Raw genomic sequence first — 19,712 nt, forward strand, 5'->3', positions numbered from 1 at the left:
TAGTTCCAAGCCAACCTGTACGTGGGAACTTTTACATTGATTTCACTGAGTTTTGAATAAGGTTATATGGAGACAGAAACGATATTGTAGCTGTTACAATTTTGCTAATGTCAAAGGTGGTCACAGTGAACTTACAAATGCACCAAAGAGACCAAATATTATTCTTGGGATCTGTTTCCCTGTAACGGAATTGAGTACTTTAGTAACTCCCTCTAGTAACTGGGGAGGCTGGAGTTGAGGAAGATGGCACTAATCTCTGAGCAGCAGAACACTCTTGTAAGCCCTGAATATCTAATAGTGCCTTTTGGCAAAATAGATACAGACTGGGAAAAGGGTTGAAACATTTAAGCAGTAAGCATGATGTCAGGTAAGGTCTGTGTTAGGTCAGCACAAAAAGAACACTGAAAAAAAAGAGAGTGAAGGACTAGGGTGGACAGGGATAGAAAGGAGAAAGAGAAGGACAGGCATGGAAATGGTGGAGTGAAATGCAGCAAGCAGCCAGTGAGTGCAATGCAGAGGAAGGCTAGTCAAAAGCACAGAGAGCTCTGTAAATGGCCTGTGTCTTTCATTTGACTACTGGTGTTTCAACAAGTCATAGTGTTGTTAGTTAACTCCTCTTTCCAAAAGATTCCTCATATTGGAACATGAATTGTTCCTGTACAAAGTAGTGGACAAAGTCTGCATGAGAGTATAATCCTGCTGGTCCTGATCTGGACCTGCTTTTATTTCTTGCATTAATGTTTGTTGCTGCCTTGCTCCGCACCTGCTCTGGTGGTATGTAACTTCTGGCTTGTTTGAGTTCTGCGAGTTTGACGTGTTTTGCCTTCTTCCTTTTGTATATGAAATCTGTGTCTCGTTAGGTGCTTTTGCATTAATGGGAATCTGGGTAGTTATCTGTAGGGCAGCTCCTGCGTAAACAGTACAGTCAAGGGACAGCAGGAGATGCAGGTGTGAATGGTTTTGGGCTATAGCAGATCCTTGGATCCTATGATCATAAACCCTATCTTTTTACTTTCCCTACAGTTCAGAGAGGTAGAAGTAGGGGGAGGCATTCCACTGCCTCTTCCGGACAACAATTTTCTCTGGGAAGTGAGAATGTCAGTGTTTCTCATGTTTGTCTTGGGAATTACCCATATGGAGATTATTCTCATTAGTACTTCCAATAAATTCACCAACCAACTGGCAGATGTAACTGATGGGGAAAGTATAAATAATTTCCTCATTATACTAATAAAGACATAGGGATGGTTAAATAAACTATGAACGTTAGTTTGACAGAGATGATATTGATAGGTGTTTTGCAGGCTATTTAGTTTTCTCCTGAGATCAATACTAAATCTACAATATTTTCCCCAAATGCTTGTAGAGAATATATTCTTACAGTCTTGGTAGAGATTAACCTAGCAGAATTTCTGAGATACATAAACCATCTGAAGAAAATATGTTATTGACTTTTTTTTTTTAATGAGAAATTAGTTTAAAAGCCCACTGCCGTAAAAGGTTTTGCCTTTAACAGATCAACTTTGTAGCTCTGTTCAGTGGTTATTTATCCTGCATTCTGTTTATCAGAGTTAGTTTTTGATATTTATACATGAATGTATGTGGTATGCAATGAACTGTTTTTGCTTGTTTTTATATATTTTCTATGAAATAATATATTAACTGTAGTATGCATTTATGCAATTAAATTTTGAAAATGGAGTTATGACAGTCCAGTAAATAAATGGATATGAATATTGGGCCATTATTTCTTCTGTTTATGTTTATATTGTGATATTGATATGATGATAAACATATTTAAGGTTATGTTATGATGTTAGTTATACATTAAAAGGCTCTACATTTTTGCTAGGGAAGGAGCCCTGGATTCCAGGTCTTACAACTTCAGCTGGAATTTTCTTCTAGCTGGTTGCCAAAATTACTGGTTGAGCCAGTCCAGAATAGAGCATAATCAGAAGTCCAGAAACAACTGTGTACATGGAAGTCTTGACTAAATATAATTCCTTGAAAGAAGAGAAAATTGAATTTGTGGAAGGGAAAGGAAGGAAAGAAGGGAGATCGAGATGAAGTATGAAAGGAAAAGGGTTATGCAGCCATGTAACTGCTATCCCTCTGACACAGTACTCATGAGGTAGAAGGTGTTTTAAGGCTTTTTCTGCCCCCCCAAAAATCCAGGACAGGTTACAGATATGGATTGAGAGGCTCCCACAGCAAGGTACCCTACGTCCTGGTAGTTCGAGTGGTTGCAGAGTAGATAAATTCCAGCCTCTGCAGCAGACCTTGCGGCTTCCGTACTCTGGCTGAGAAGGGAGGAGTCTATCAGCTTATTTTCTGCTAATTTTACTGTCCTTTAAACATCCTATTCCTGACAAAATATTCAGGTTTTATTTCTGGTACAGTGTCCCTGAAGGTCCAATTAACAGCACTGAGATTTGACATGTGGTTTAAAGTTCAGCTGGGAGGGAGCTTGAACTGGGAGAGGGAGATGCTGGCACTTGATATACTATTTGTCCAGGGATATATGCAAGAAAAACAACTGTTTTGGCTGTGAAGACACACTAACATAGGAATAAAATGTAAACTAAACAAAGCCATCACATTTAGAAATAAAAGAAATAAAGGGAAAGAAAAGAGACAGCAAAGGGAAAGAGGAGGCATTAGGCAGATGAAAGAGGAAATGAAAAGAAATAACCTGGCACAAATTGAATAACTGCCATAGGTACTAAGTTAAAAACAAGAGAGCTACAGAGAATGCGGAAAAGGTTTGAATTAGTGAAAGACTGAGTTGTCAAATACAGAAAAATTAGATGAAAATACAATACCACAGCAGGGGTGGTGGTGGTGGGGTGGGGAGAGGGAGAAGAATAATCTGAGCAGAAAACCTATCTTCTAGTGTAAAATTCTACTACTATAAGTAGTGCCAACTTGGGACACAATAGAGCATGGAAAGTGTTATATTTGTTTACACCTTCTGTGTTGTATTGCTGAGTTTTGTCAAACGAGATAGGTGTTAATTCACAGGGCACAGCTGGGACACTGGATATATTATTGCTATTCATAAACATGATTGTTTTTAATCAAAGGAGAAAATTAGATACCTATTAACTTCTGAAGAAATCGGGTTTTCACAAAATATACATATAGTCAATTTTATACTGTATTCAGCCTTCTCTGATCTTTGACGTTTCATGAATACTGCAAAGTAGAAAATTTCTGAAATTATATATCTTTAAAATCCAATCAAGAATAGATTAAGATTAAGGTTCTGTGTCCAGGCCTTGGTCAGAGGCACTGCAGGAATTCCTACCAAGATGCTTAGGAGAGTGGTATTAGTGATTAGTCCCCTCAGACTCACAATAAATCAGTATCTTGGCCTGATGCAATAGGGTGTTATGCTAGGCCTGTTAATAGTGACTGAATTGTGAAACTAAAGATATGATCAGTTATGAATAATATTTTTTCCTTTTTTCCAAATAAACATTAGGACAGTTAGGCACCTGAATTCCATTCAGTTTCAGTGAAAATGGAGACCCTAAATACCTTGATATGTCCAAATGTGTAAAAGCTAAGAATACTCAGTATGTAAGATATATTAAATTTCTGCCTAATGATATCTTTAATATATTTTCAAGTGAATAGAGTATCTTATTCATGTCTTCCCTTAACTTATTTTTTACATTTATATTGCTGCTGGGTGATTTCAATTTCAGTTCCACTTGTGCAGTCTGAGAGGATGCATGGGATGGTATATTATTAAATAGGAACACACTTAGTATTAGGCACTTTTTGCTTTGGCAACTTGTCAGCTGTAGTGTTGCTTCTCCCTAGTTGTACTGCTCTTGCCACACTGAAGCACATGTTATATCTCTGTATTGACTTTCTGTAGATTTCTACTGTTGCAGGCAGTGCTGTATTTGAAACTGCCTTACATGTATGACAAAAGAGGGAAGGTGGCAGATGAACAGCTGCAGCTTGTTAAATAGCCTTCTTTAAAGTTTTCAAGTTCACAATGTACTTAGGTTTTCATGTGAAAAATAACTAAAAAATATTTGCAGAAACCTGACTTACTAGAATTGAACACAACACATTCTCCTTTTGTATTCCAGGGCATTAAACATTGTTCTGAGTTGTCTCATTTCCATAAATGCAGCATTTGGAAGGTGATTAATTTTTGGATTTATGAAGGCAATACTCCTATTAATTTGTTTATTAGACTTTTCAGGATATTTTTGCACTTACAATTTTCTTCAAAACTCAATAATATTTTTAGTTGCAAAATTTTCATGAGTGCATACACATTGGAAACAAAAAATCTTATCTTTGTACCTTATACAATAAAGCTCCTTTGCAGCACCTTCTTATTTTCAACCTGCCAGCCTGCCTGTTATAAGCATTTTCAGCTATAACACTATTTTTGATAAACATGATCTGCCAATAATTGAACATTTTTTAATTCAGCATGTATGTCTAAAATCCTGACATACCTGGCTTGCAGCTTCTACTTTCAGATCTTCATCTGGATCTACGCCAACTCTGAAAAAAAAAAAAGGAAACAAAAAAGGCAAAAAGCAAAGACATATGGTAACGAACTGGTACATATTAGAGAGCTCTGAGGGTAGAAGTGTTTCCCTTGTGCCACTCTTTCCTGCTAGGTGAGAGGAAAGCAAATTTGCTGGGAAGCAAATCAGAGGGGAGAGGAGATTGCAGTGGGTGATATGCAAGATGATGCAAACCTGGGGGGTCATTTTACTAATACGGACAGGAAGAAAATAAAATTAGTTGTTAAAAGTGGCGGAAGAATTGATGTATTTTGAATATGGCTGATAGAATTGAGGAGATATGCAACTGAGAAATGTTATGAGTTGAATGACTGAGGCTTGTGCTGATGTTCACACCAAGAAAGGAAGGAGAACAGTAAAGGATGATGAATAATGAGCCTTCTTATCACTGGAATCTGAAGCCCACAGCTAGGGGACCAATAGTACCTGAATGCTTCACAAGCCTCTGCTATAGCATCATGCCTACCAAGCTAATACAAAATTTAACGATGCAAAGAAAATGTACTTTTTCACTAGATATTCATTTAAGGCCACTTTACTGTTCTGGCAGTCTTCCATGAGTATATTTTTGCTTTTGGTAAGAAAGCATCAAAACAGATTTCAGATTCATATTTAATATTAACAGTTACATACCTCAGCATTCTTTCCTGTAAATATTATCCATACACTGTTATTCAGTCAGATACAGTGACAGGAACTGTATGCAGAGTGGATGTTTTTTATATGTAAATACTGAATGGAAGAGAAAATAAGATGTTTGTTTCTATCATAGCTCTTGAGCTTCAACAAATCTGAGTCCTTCAGGCATAAATATTTCTGCCTTTTTATTAAAAATAATGATCCTAGTGCTGACTCAACAAGGAGACAGAATGAATAGCTGTTTCTTTTTCTCTTTGTCCTGTTCTTAAAATTGCTAGAAAAATCTTCTGATGGTGCTAACATATTCATTAGTTTGGAGTAAAGCAAGTTAGGTATTTTCAATTTCATTAAAATGGAAACATTTACTGGGAAAAGAAAAAGAAACATTACACAGAGGTTTAACCGCGTATCTGACATTGGATTTGCTATTGTCATGTATGTAACGGTGGTGTCTGGGGCCTTATCTATGCTCAGCATTGTAAAACTAAGCGGTGTGAGACAGCCCTGTAGTGCAGTGTGCAGTGTAAGTACAGTAGGATGTGAAGGCTGAAACAATGGCACAAATGTAGGTGTGATGGTCCCAAACTCATAAAATGTGACAGAATCAGAAAAAGAATCCCAGTCTCCTCAATGTAATTACATGCCCTGTTTATTAGACTATGCTTGTTAGCTAACTCTGTACACTAACACCACTACTTGGCCAATACAGAAAAATACCAGCAGTACAATAGTTAAGGGTCTGCACAGTTTTGGAAATAAAAAAAAATAAATACAAATAATTTATGCATGATAGGTGCAGCTGAAAGGCAAAGATACATCACAGACTTCTCCCCACACTCTTCTCCTTAATGAGCTTGACTTGACCTCAAAGAATTAGTCTCCTGGGACAGAAGTAATTTAGCCTTCATGTAGTTCTGAACTGGGGTTGAGAAACTGCCAGTTCTGACTGATTGTGTGTGTTGGAGTTGTGATGTGTTTATTACAGAATAAGCTAAGACAACAGAAAATGTTTCACCTGGGACTAAAAGGACTGCAATGGTACATGTGAACAAAGGTAGGCAATGGGGCCAAGAGGAACCTGAGTTTCTGCTTGTGATATTTCAGTAACAGTGATATAACTATGAACTAATCACACTGACAACAGCAATCCACCAGCATAGAAAAAAAATCTGGATTTACAGAGTTTTGCAGAATTCATGGTATGCTTAAGCTTCTCTGCATGTATAATTTCAAATCCTTATAGTTAAAGATAGCTACCTGTTTTGCCTTGTTTATTCTGTACACAATAGTATATATGAAGATACAGAAAATCTTAACAGGAGTACTATTACATTTACAGCCAGAAAAAACCAGCAGTAAATCTCTAATGAAATCACGCTTCTGTCTTAGATTTTTCATACAAGAAAAAGAAAATAAGGCTTCTATGCCACATGAATGCCACATAACTGCATCTGATGCTTTCCTTTGGTCTGGTCTCTGCTCTTGTTTAAAACACTGGGTCAGATGCCATTGCTGTTTTTCTCATGCAGTATTATTTCGCTACTACAAATTAGTGTGGATAGCACAATCTTGCCTATCGATTTAAAGTCCATTGGGAAAAAGACCAGATCAATCTTTGCATTCTATGGGAAAATTTTTTAATGCATTAAAATAGCAATACATTTTTGTAATAATTTGAACATTAGCAATTTTATTAAGTATGCATTAAGCAGACTCAGTTCAGTCAGTCCTGAAATTGAGGCTAATAATTTCATATCCAAACATAGGCTTGGGAGCCTAACATCAGGCACCTAGCATTGAAAATCAGAGTCTGCTATAATTAACTCTAATATACTTGACATGAACTAGAATGCTATTTTTAAATTGCAAATGTTGAAAAAACAAAGTATAACAAATTATATGAGACAGTCAAGACAACTGAAATAAAGCACAGTTATGCACTTCGTTTCCCTCCCTGACTTCCTAAAATGACCTGCTAGATCTAATGCTATTGCCGCTAGAATTTGCAAACTTGAAATTTGTATAAATTACTTGAAGGCTTCTAAGAAATACTATTGTTAATATTTGTATAAACATTTTCCCCTTCTTAACCTTCTCAGCTTTCAATTTCTGTGAGAAAATTTAATGGATGGTCAGAAAAGTATTTTCTTAGTAAGTTTTTTCTCCTTTCTTGCTGTCAACTTTTGTCTCTTTTCTCCCACTACCTTGTTTTACTTCTTGCAGTCTCCTGTCCTTCATCCTGCTTTCCTGGTTGCTTTCCATTCCTTGTTTGTTTCTTCTTGGCTCCTCTAAATATTGTATGCTTTTATTTCTGCCTTTCTATTTGTGCATCTCTTTATTCTATACATTAAACATGTAGGATGACTTCTCTTCCATAAAAGCAAAGGCAGTGATTTTTAATCAGATCTATATTGCAGTGGAGTTTATCTACTCTATGTATTTAGATAGGTTTTGGTAACGTCTTAGATTAAAATTCCCTAGATACAAAGGAATTAAAAATCCTGAAAGCTGCTCTATGATGTTCTTTCTTTTTTTTGGATTTTTTTGGGGGTGGTGGTAGGTGATTTTTTTTTTTTTTTTTTTTAATAACGGCTGGATGAAAACCTGGCTTCAGAGATTGTTCAAAGTTGCTGTATTCAAAATCTGGAGGTGAAGCTTGTGACTTTAGCCAGTCTCTAGCAATTAGGCCTAAGTATTGCTAGAAACTGTGCATTAGTCTGCAGAAGTACCCTTTACAGCTGACTGTATTTAAATCCCTGTGTGCTATCAAGTGCATCATTTTTTTTTTTTTTTTAGCAACAGTCGGAATGCATTTGGTAATAAGAGGAGGAATTTGTCACTGAATACAAAGCAGTTGATAACATCTTTTCTTATGTGGTTTGAAATGAAAATGGATGGAAAGCTAAATCACAAATTGTCAGGGGAACCGGTAGTAAGAAATACAAAACCTCTCCATAGGAATACAGAGTAGTAAATCACTATTCAGGCATTGCAAACTTTTAATTCCTTCAATTCAAATCACCACAATGAAAACACTGTTGGATAAAATCTCTGCTTTCTACAGTGAAGCTACAAAAAAATCATACAGACTCATGCCTTCATGAGGATCTAGGCATGGAGAGCAGAACTTTTGGTGTCTGTACTTACAAGTGTGATTCTCAGCCCTCCATTGATTTAAGTGCCAAGAAATATGTAAATAGAGACATTTCTCTGAAAACTGAATTCTAATTACTGAAATTCTGCTTCTGGGCCTGTATAGGCTTTCTGTATTTGCAGAACCGAGCCTGGCTCATTGCTTGCAGTCCCATCTAGTCTAGTTTGCACCAATCGTGTACTCATGCTGGTTAGCTGTGCTCCAGATGAGGCAGCCAGGACTGCTTTTATATGAAAATATGTCCTAAGAGAATGTAGTTGATACCTTCCCCTTTTTATTTAATGACTGATGAATTAGAGTGTCCTGCAAAGAACTGCGAAGCCTGGTTTCATCAGTCACCTCAAACTGAGGTGACTGCACACTACCACTCGTGAGTGCCATAAATACTGGCCCGAGAATGATATCGGTAGTGGCACTAACCACTGTTCTGCTGCTATTGTCCTGTTGTACCAAACATCTTTCAACTTCAAGCACTAATGAGGCCACAAGAAACGGTTGTTCATATGTGTATTATTTAATGCAACTAATGATGTAATGAAGAATACATCAGGTTTAGAAAAGTTTACAAGAGAAATGTCTTCTAATGCGAATAAGTTCTTCCCTGCTCTAAGTGTATGATGGAATGTGATATTACAGAGCTGTCAGATAAGGGTCTGAATTAGCCATGCCTTTTCTGCTTCCTTCTCTGGATCGGTGGGGAAACAAAGGCAGTTCAAGAGCTGAAAAGTTTGGCTGCTTTTTCTTTTTCTGGCCTCATGCTATAAAATGAGAAGAATAATGCTTCCTCCATGCCATTGCTCGTCTGTTTGGCGCATTTAGCTTGTAACTGCACATTCTTCATTATATTTGTATAAAATCTAGCTTAGCAGAACTATGCTTTTTAGAGCCCTAGGACTGCTCCTGTAAAATAATTTAGTGACAATATTATTTTTTTTGATTGTGAAAGATTTTACTGGAAGAACTCATCTTCTCAGTGCCATTGCCTCAGCCTGCCACTGGCTGTCTCATTGTAACTATAACAGCCTTTAAGCCTCAGCTTGTATCTCAAAAACTGCACATACCAGGAAAGGTTTTTTTGAGTAAGTGATTTATAGCCCATTTTCAAAGATGGCCATTAAAAAGCATTTGCAACAGGAGTTTTGAATATTTTTGCATGAATAAATCTGAAGCTTGTAGCTATCCATCACCAGCGTATTGCATTCAGTACAGAATTATTAACGGTAAAGACTGGAAACATGAGCAAAATCCAAAAAAGTCTGTTTCTTCCTCTATAATATATCTTTACAATTGAAATTAAAAAACCTTCAGGATAAATAATGATTGCTCAGGCCATTATTCTTGTCCATGAAGCAGTAAGTGTGATGTGTATTCCTAACAAACTGACACCTAAAATCAGCCTTTGCTTCTAGATTGCTATATTGCTGCTACATATTATATTGCTGTGGACTGATGCTGTCAAAAACATCTGCTTTTGTTATAGTATGATATTTTGATTGACACAAATCTCATGGAGAATTATGGCATGAGTATAGATATTCAAAGTTCAGTTCAAGCTGATTTTGTTAATAAATGAAAACAGTTTCGTTTAAGGCAGGAATAATCACTTCTGTCTCACAGCAGAAAGAACAAATCAGTTTAATTTCATGCTGAAAAGGGCTAAAATAAATTATCAGGTAAATGATGCTTCCGAAATGGCTATGACAGCAGTTTGTCATGTGGCTAATGGTTTCTATCTTATACACATAACATACTGAAATAGGATGAAAAGTATAATTTTAAACCTGTAGAATCACGAGAATAAGAGATGTGTGCCATAGTTTGACTTTTGAACTTGCAATGAACTTGATCTTTAGATATCTGGTATTGATTCTTTATTCTGTTAATCCTGTTTTATGTTGATATCGGGGTGGGGCAGGGCTAAAACAGTTTGGTCACTTTGAAGTAACAAGGTCCATCTGTATGGTTGAACAGAGTATCGGGCATCTTACAATCATGACAGCATGGCACTCCAGCTCAGGAGTTCTGAGCAGCAGTGATTTACATCCCTATAACGCTTCTGGCACACGCAGTAGATTATGAATGTCATTATGCTACGTGAATATACTTGTAGTCAGGAATCAGGCCCCTTGCTTAAAAGTAAGAACCAAAGTCAACTAAAAGGAGGTCATTTAACTTATGTGGAATATTTAGAAATGATCATTTGTAGTGGTATCAGAGCATATGAATAGAATTGGAATAAAATCAGTGTGAAGGTTGGCTGCAAGCAAAATAAGTTTTGTGTGGTAACAATGTAAGAATTCAGACTTGCTTTCAGATTTAAGGAAAGATCATTACAGCACATTCTTAGTCTATAATAAGAGGTGTTGTACTGTTCATTGTGACACTCAGGCTTGTTACACCGAAGATTACCAAATCTACCTGGATGTGAAATGCAAGTTGTGTTGCAGTAGTTGCACAGACTCAGTAGTTACATGAATTGCATTCAGTTCCATGTCAAACTGAAAAAATAGCAGCTACTGCCTCTGCCAAACCTGCCCTGCACACTTACTTTGCCCTAATGGCATACTACTTATAGCTAAGCAGATCTAACTCGCAGCACATTGCTACAAGTCAGTTCAGGACTTTTTCGTATTCAGGCAGTGGGCTATGTGTGATTCCCGTTTTAATGCTTGATTCTGAAAAATGTAGGGCAAGGCCATTTTACATTCATGTGTACATGTGTGCAATCTTTAGGGATCCAAACTCACAGTTGCTTCTTGCATCTGATACTAAATGAGTGCATGAGAAATTTGATTTCTCTCCTTTCTCTAGACCTGTTTTCTTGGACTTCACAGGAATTGCCAAATTAAATATCTTCAATGTGTGGCTAATAGACAAACTAGTGAAATCCACAGACCCTTGGCAGCAATGTTAAACATCCACTCAGGACTCAGCTGATCAGCACTACTTGCTTCTTTTTGGTACTGATGTTTCTTCTGTGAAACACTCCCTCTTCCCCCTTCATTTTTTGTTTTCCCTTTATTTTAGGTTTTCTTACATATGTTTATAGTCATACGTCGTTCCTGTATCTTTCATTACACCATGGTATTCAGCTATCACCTTCTACCTTGCAGTTTATTGCTCTGCTTTGCCAAGTAACGATTCACTTGAATGTTTTATTTTTCTACTCCTGCCTTAGGGAGAAGAAAAATCTTTCGTAAAATGGTATTTTTAGTGGTCCAAACTGAAATTAATAAACCTTTTGTTCTAATGTATGTGGAAAACTCCGCTACTCTTTCCCCTTTTCTATATTCTTATCTGAAAAACATGTATCTTGTATGCAACTCTTTTTTTTCTAGGAATCTGGCAATGTTCAGATCCTTCCAGCAGTTTGGCAAAGCTTTGCTCTATTCTCTGTTCCTTAGTAAGGACTGGATTGTGTGTTGTGCTTGTGTGTCAGCTGTTCCCCTCCCCTGCCCTAAAAGAGCAGGTTTTTTTCATCCTTCCTTTTTCTAAAACGCTCCCTATGGTTTTTGTGCAGACTCCGAATTGTGGTGCGAGGGGCGGTTTCCGCAAGGTGCTCTGCATGAGCCCAACCACTCCCATTCCAGCCAAAGGCACTGGTGTCACTGACTTTAAAAGGAGCACAGTTAAACCAGCCGTGCGTTCCAAAGAGCCTTTCCTTAATACTTTTGCCTTCTCTCAGCATTCCTGAGCTATACAGGGATGTGATGGTCATCTTAATTTTCCACTTATCATTGTACTGCATGACTCATCCAATGTATATTTCACTAACAGATTGACTGGTGAATGGCGCTTCCTGGTACTGCTGTCATTTGCTGTTTTCTTAGTGAAAGAAATAGCTAGCTTCATGGAGCTCTTTTATGTAAAACCTGAGATCTATAGAGTAAGGTAAGCGCTTTACTGCCTGCTTTTCAAGCATTTAAATTCTGTCTCTAAATTCCCTCTTACTTTGCAAAGCAAGAAGAGCAGAAAGTCCAGAACAGTGTGATAAGATTACATGGCGGTAATTAGTTAATATTCACGGCCCTTCTCAGTTACTCTCTTTACTTATTGAACAAGTATGTGATTACTTGTAGGCAATCAGACATAGATTTACGGGCAAAGCATGGGAAAGCTTGAAAGGACTGTAATCCTCCTAAATTTTCATTTTCTATCTCAGCTACAGAAAAAACCACAAACCCTCAGCAAATCTGAAATGTGGGATAACTCTATTGCTACCAGAAGCCTCCTAAAATGAAACTCTTACACTATAGTAGAATCTTTAATACTAAAATATTACAAAATTATAAAAAAATTGGTTTGTTCTACATTGAAAAAAATCTGTTCAGATTCAGTTCGATCCAGGCATCTTTGGAGAAATGTGGCTCCAAGGTCACATCACTCAAAAATACTACATTGTGATTAGAGAAACTGAAAAATAATAAAACATGAAAAATAATGTAATTTGAATAACTATCTAAAACTGCAAGAGAAGCTTAGACATAAGGAATGTGCATGATAGTAGCTGGGATATACAGTGCAATTACCACTTTCTCAGTATGGCTGCATTTTTCTATTTAGTTCTCATCTGAGTTTTATGTCTCTGATGAGAGGTGGGACTTGTAGAATAACAGGATTCCTTGATATCACATTATAGCTTTGGTGCAGCATTGACTTAGAAGAAAGGATGGGATTTAGTACCTCTTTTGGTAATAATAAGGTTATTTCTTTTGAGTGCCAACCCAGTAAATCCCAACTAAGTTGAGCTTTTGAAATATTACTGGATCACAGCATGGACTGGAAAGGTTGTCATGAGATGACTGTGATACCTTCTATCCAAACTCTTTACACTGTAACTGTTTTGGAAAGGAAAAAAAAAGCATATAGAGGGAAGGAGCTAATGGTGATGGCAGGTGCTTTTTTTTTGCTTTAACTGAAGACACTGCAAAATGGAGAGGTACAGATACATAAATGCATCTCTGTATCATCCTTTCAGTAAGAGGCAGTACACCAAACACAATATTGATCAGTCTTCACATGCTTTAAAAAATTCAGTATTATTACCATACCCCTCTCTATACTATGACAAAGTCTGTAGATCAAATGCTCAGTACGTAATTCTGAAACTGTATTAATAAACACCACCCTCCACTCCCCACCCCCCCCTCTCCCCCGGAAAATTATTAAAAATACATTTTCAGTTAATGCAGAAAGACAGAAATGGCACTGCGTTACAAGAAGTGTAATTTTTTGCACATAGCCAATGTCCTAATTGCTACTTTCATGAACTCTATGGAGATTAATACAGCTTTCAGGAAAAAAAAATATAATCAGGAATTAGGCTATTTTGCTGGCATCTTTCTTAGACTACTAATGAGCTTTGCCAGCCAGGAAAAATGAGAACTGATTTTACAAAAGATCTGCATGAGGAAAAGAAACTGCGCTCAGATGTATTTTGACAATTTCCTACAGATGAGGCTAGTTAATTCTTGGCTCAGAAATAACAGTTCCCTCCAGTGAATTATGTCAATGATTTTTAGAGCAGTAAAGTGTTTGTCCTCTGAATCACTTTAGGTGCCTGTTCCTTTATTTTCCTTGAACATACACAGCACAGCTTTGGAAAGAAGCCCAGGCCATTGTAGATGGCTTGCATTATTGCTAATGTGATTAATCCAAAGTAAAACATTAAATGCTCCTGAGGCATCAGTCTAAATAATGAGATGACCAACTCTGAGTTCCCTGGGCTCGCAACATGGAGAAAAACATATCTTTATCTTTCTCATCAAGATTTGAAACATATCATATAAAGCTGGTACTGGGAGCAATTCTGTGCACAGCCGTTGGAAGAGAAGAGTAATGCTGGTCAAGCTAAATGTATGCTGTGACCAAAACACACTGAGTAAATGCTACCAGCTTGCTGCTGGGAACTGGTGACAAGGTAGCTTGCATGCAAGCTGTCACTGATCTTTCCATTTAGGCTGCACTTTTCACAAGCAGTTTGTAAATCAGCTGCATTGCTTAAAGTCATATTTAATTCCCCGTTTGAAATATGTTCACGTAAGTTCTGTCTGAAATACTCAGAACGCCAGGAAATGATAGTAAGTACTTCTGTGGATGGATTGACCCAAGGCTGTATAAAACATGTATATGGTATATTGGAAAATATACCTTCAAAGATCTGCTGCACAATTGTTTTATCAAAGGGTAAATCAAAAAGATGTTTCTGAATTCTTGAAATGGTTTTAACCATTGAACACAACGGCCTTTAGAGTTGAGTCACTACATTCGTAAGCAGATACATTGCAATTAGTAATCTGAGTAAGCATTGGTAAGATTTTTTTCATGTTTCGTCATCTAGAAGTAAATATTGTAGGACAGCGAGTGCCCGGTCCGCTGTAAGTTAGTCACATAAATATAGAAAAAAAATCTGCTATGAAACTTAATATTGCTTTTATTTTAGTTATCTATTTTCAGATCAGATGCATATTCACTATATTTTGCCAGCTCTGGGCATTCACCTTCTTTTTACATCTGAAATTACAAATCAAGCTTTGTAAAGGGATAATCCAGGGAAAAGTCCCAGTCTGGAGTGAAATGTTTGGTACTAAAATGGAAGAGTTTTGCCTAAGTTTTCATTGTCTGATGTGTGCAGAACACTTTTTTGTTTTAATATTTCAGCTTTCAGTTTTAATGGCAGCGAAACACCTCTGCACATTCATGTCAAAACACTCTAAAACCACTTTAAATACAGCAGGATAAACAGTAGTGCCATTTCTGAAGACTGTTCTAAAACACTGCTTAATGGAAAATTTAACTTTTCATTTCTTTTACAACAGTTGGCTTCTCAACATCAAAGAATTAAAAAATGACTCAAAAAGAGACCAACTTTATTAGTTTTGTTACTCTACCAAAAAACCCCACCCTACGTGGATTATATGCTCCTGATACAGTAAATATCAAAGCGTAATAGTCTTTTTGACAGAGAATGGTTATATGGAAATGCTGGAAAAGTATGCTCCCCTTCATCATCTAATGCTCATCTCATTCCATGTTGTTTTTAATTCACAAATATTTTTATTTCACTATAATCTTGGTCTGATAATTGTACTGTTTAGTTTAGACAGTATAGATCTCAGTTCATTTAAAATTTGCTTTTGCAATATAACCCTTCCTTCAGACACATAGCTATCGTTACCAGTTTTAGGCAATATATTTAGATCTCATGTGGCTGTTTCAAATAATATTTAGGCTGTTCATGTGAAAACTTCACGTCTCAAAAATAGATACTGATCTGTAGTTGCACTGTTTATAATGCTAGACGATGCAAAAACTATTAATTATATAAATGTGCGTGTGTGCATGCTCACAGACACCCTCTAACTCGTCGTACTACAGAAGTTCCAGAGGGAAAATTTATTTTCTACTGTAGTTGGCAAACTTGGACCAGATGCCATCACAATAGTGTAAGTTCTGCTATTCATGCAGTGATCATGGAGCAGTATATAGCTTTGACAGAATGTTACAGTTGGTTTTTTTTTTCTTTTCAGTTTGCAGGAGAGTTTTACCTGCACAAGAACAGCAACAAAGATAGATACTTCTACCTTAGTTGCTGCATTTGTCCAGAACTATAGGAACTGTTCTTATTTCACAGTATGTAAAGTCCCTTTCCAGAGTTCAGAAAATACACTAAATACAAATGTTATGCTTGGTTTTTTTACTCTCGAATTTGGTAGTCGCACATTTTTAAATATGCATGATGTGGTAATAGATTTACTCATTTGAAGAGAATAAGAGCTCAAGTGGAATGTAAATGATCCAGAAACCCAGGTCTAGCACTTTAACATTGGTGAAATTCAACTTATATACATACATTTGCATTATGTTACATATTCAGAAGAATTTAGGAAATATTAGGCACTTATTTTGCATTTGTGATTATTCTGGGAAGGCAAAGGTTTCAAATATCAGTGCTAGCTTGCCCCTTTTGTGTCAGGAACTCAACCGTGGCTATAAACCTCTTGGTTCTGTTAATTCAATCCACCTCAAGTAAAAAAATTTCTAATCTTTTTTTTTTTTTTTTTTGGTAATGAACCAAATTGGGAATCTTTTCTGGTTTGCTGAGGGCTCTCTCCTAGACATGTCCTGTTTTGAGATTTTTATGCTGCCTGCACCAGTCTTTGCAAGCCTTTTATGAGCACCTAGGAAGAGTGTTAATTACCCCCTTGTTGAATAGCATGTATTAACTGTGACACTGTAGTTAAGGCTGATAAAACAGTTTCTTTTTAATTAATTTAATTAATTAAAGCTTTTATCTTTTGTAAGAGTATTTGGAGATCATCAAAGCTTCTTGGGGGGGGGGGGTAATAGTAATTTTTTTCTTCTTCTCCTTATAATATATACAGCTTGAACATAAAGAGGATGAGATAGGGACTGTACTATAAAGATCCATAGTTTTATTTATGCTTCTTGTGTTGTTTTACAGTGTGTTGGAAGGTCTTTACAGCATCATGGTTAAGAAACAGACTCCATTCCCAGTGTGTTTTTTGCTTTCATGTAAAAATAAACTACTGTACGTAGCAGCTATGGGCCAATACCGGAATTCAAGCAGTGATGACAACGAAAGCAATAGCTTGCACAAGATAATGCAGAGGCAAAGTGAGAAAGCAGAGTGAGAAATTGCCTCAATCAGGGATCCCCAAAGCATATTATACTTCTGCCTACAGGCCAAGAAAATAAATGAATGTTATTATGACAGCTTGCACCAGCTGAGGATCTGTCCCCATTTATTCATTGCCACTCAGCTTCCCTGGGGCTCTAAGTAATTCTCTGTGGCTAGTGGCTTCAGGCATATGTGAAAGTTCTGTCAGTGTATTTGTAAATATGCGATGCTTTGACATTGGCTTCAGGTTCCTACCTTACTGAATGGAGCAAGAAAACCTTATAGCTGGAAGGCGAGTCTAATGCTTAAAATTCTACATAGAATCATGGACTTGTTTAACCAACCACTGCCAAGATCACCGCTAAACCATGTCCCTAACTGCCACATCTATATGCCTTTTTAAATACCCCCCGTAATGATGACTCCATGACCTCCCTGGACAGCCTGTTCCAGCACTTGATAACCCTTCCAGTGAAGAAATTTTTCCTAATATCCAGTTTAAACCTCCCCTGTCACAACCAGAGGCCATTTTCTCTTGTTCTATTGCTTGTTTATTTGGGATGAGAGACCGACCCCCACCTGCCTACAGCCCCTGTCAGGTAGTTGTAGAGAGCAACAATGTCCCCCCTGAGCCCCCTCCTCTCCACACTAAACCCCCCCAGTTCCCTCAGCTGCTCCCCATCAGACTTGTGCTCCAGCCCCTTCCCCAGCCCCGCTGCCCGTCTCTGGACACGCTCCAGCCCCTCTACGTCCCTCCTGCAGCGAGGGGCCCAGAACTGAACCCAGGATTCGAGGTGCGGCCTCACCAGTGCCGAGTGCAGGGGGACAGTCACTGCCCTGGTCCCGCTGGCCACACTGTTTCGGATACAAGCCAGGATGCTGTTGGCCTCCTTGGCCACCTGGGCACACTGCTGGCTCATGCCCAGCCAGCTGTCACCCAGCACCCCGGGCCCGTTCCCACCAGGCACTTCCCAGCCGCTCTGCCCCAGCCTGTAGCGCTGTGTGGGGCTGGTGTGACCCCAGCGCAGGACCCGGCACGGAGCCTTGTTGGACCTCATACAGTTGGCCTCAGCCCATGGATCCAGCCTGCCCAGATCCCTCTGCAGAGCCTGCCTGCCCTCCAGCAGATCAATATGCTTGACCAACTTGGTGTTGTCTGCAAACCTACTGGGGGTGCACTTGATCCTCTAGTCCAGATCATTGACAAAGATACTAAACACAACTGGCCCCAGTACTGAGCCCTGGGGACACCACTTGTGACCAGCCACCAGCTGGATGTGACTCCATTCACCACCACTCTTTGGCCTCAGCCACCCAGCCAGATTTTTACCCAGCAAAGGGTACACCCATCCAAGCCATGAGCAGCCAGTTTCTCCAGTAGAATGCTGTGGGAGATGGTGTCAAAAGCTTTACTAAGGTCCAGGTAGACAACATCCACAGCCTTTCCCTCACCCACTAGGTGATGGGTTTGTCAAGCAGGGCTTGCCTTTCATAAATCACTGCTGGCTAGGCCTGATCCCCTGGTTGTCCTGCAGGTCCCATCTGATGGTACTCAGGGTGATCTGCCCCATAACCTTCACCAGCACTGAGGTCAGGCTGGCAGGGCTGTAGTTCCCCAGATCCTCCTTCCTGCCCTTCTTGTAGATGCCCTGCACCCTAATGAATTGGTAAATACTGTGAGACAGTACATCTTGAAGCTAAATGAGTTGTCTTGTTTGAGGTATAACATTGGGATCCAGAGAGTATGTATGCAAGAGCTGAGCTGTAAACCATTAAAGCTGTTTGTTTTTTTTTTAAAAAAAACCTATGTAATATAACTTTTCCTGTTGTTGAGAGAGAACACTTATTGACAAAATCATCAATGAATTAAGCTTTTTAAAAAGGATTTTGTGCAGTTTTTTGTTAGGATGATTGTTGACATTCTGTTTAGCTTAGTACAGCTCAGTGTGTGGTAGAGAATACCCCAGGGAGCTTGCTATCTGAAAGGCAAAACTGGGAAGGCAAGAGACACTGTGAAACTCAGAAAAGATTGATTTTACATTTTAAATGTATCACCGCTCCTTTCCAGAACATGCATGTTCTTTCTCTTATGTAACGCACATTGAAGTATATGCAATAACCTGGACTGAAAGCTGTGACATTTGCTTAATCTAAATTGGAGAATTTATCACTTGTTTATAATTCAGATTTCCATGTGGTAGTAAAATGGCAGACAGCCGTTATGACTTAGATTTCAAAGGGATAGGGTAAGACAAAGAAATGCTCTGATAGAGAATTCAATAATTCAATACAATGTTTTTTTTTCTAGTATTGTACTGAGCATAAATAAGAAAGGATGGAGGCTGCAGACTGCCTTTTGGAATTAAGTTGGATGAATGGATGATTTTATTACTTATCAATGTAAAAGCATTAAAACGGTATTTCTGAAGATGGGAAAGAAGGAAATAAAGCCACTCTTGGTCAGTAAACGAAGAGATGGCAATTGAATTGGAATTGGCAACTCATTTTACAGGCTGAGTTTTCTTAATACTTACAGAATTGGTGAAACGTAAAGCCATGGCCAAGCATTAGTTTCAAAAGGAACATAAGCACTAAGGAGCTCAGATGATGCCCATTTAAAATGGGAGCTAGTCACACAAAGCCTGAGATCTTCAGATCAATAAAGGACAGTCAGGTTGATGGATAATCATGTAGTCCTACTGATTTCAGGAGGGACAAA

General features: G+C 38.1%; 1 protein-coding gene across 3 annotated transcripts in view; it reads right to left on the reverse strand.

The window, feature by feature from the left end:
* The window catches only part of SLC9A9 (solute carrier family 9 member A9), a 214,334-nt gene that overhangs the window by 59,013 nt on the left and 135,609 nt on the right, over positions 1 to 19,712 (reverse strand). For all 3 annotated transcript variants that reach the window (XM_040613001.1, XM_040613000.1, XM_040613002.1), the window contains exon 13: positions 4,485 to 4,533. In XM_040613001.1, the coding sequence (XP_040468935.1) occupies positions 4,485 to 4,533 (49 nt within the window). The remainder of the gene's footprint in view (positions 1 to 4,484; positions 4,534 to 19,712) is intronic.

The sequence above is a fragment of the Falco naumanni genome, chromosome 13 (genome assembly GCF_017639655.2).
Source record: "Falco naumanni isolate bFalNau1 chromosome 13, bFalNau1.pat, whole genome shotgun sequence".
NCBI classification, from domain to species: Eukaryota; Metazoa; Chordata; class Aves; order Falconiformes; family Falconidae; genus Falco; species Falco naumanni.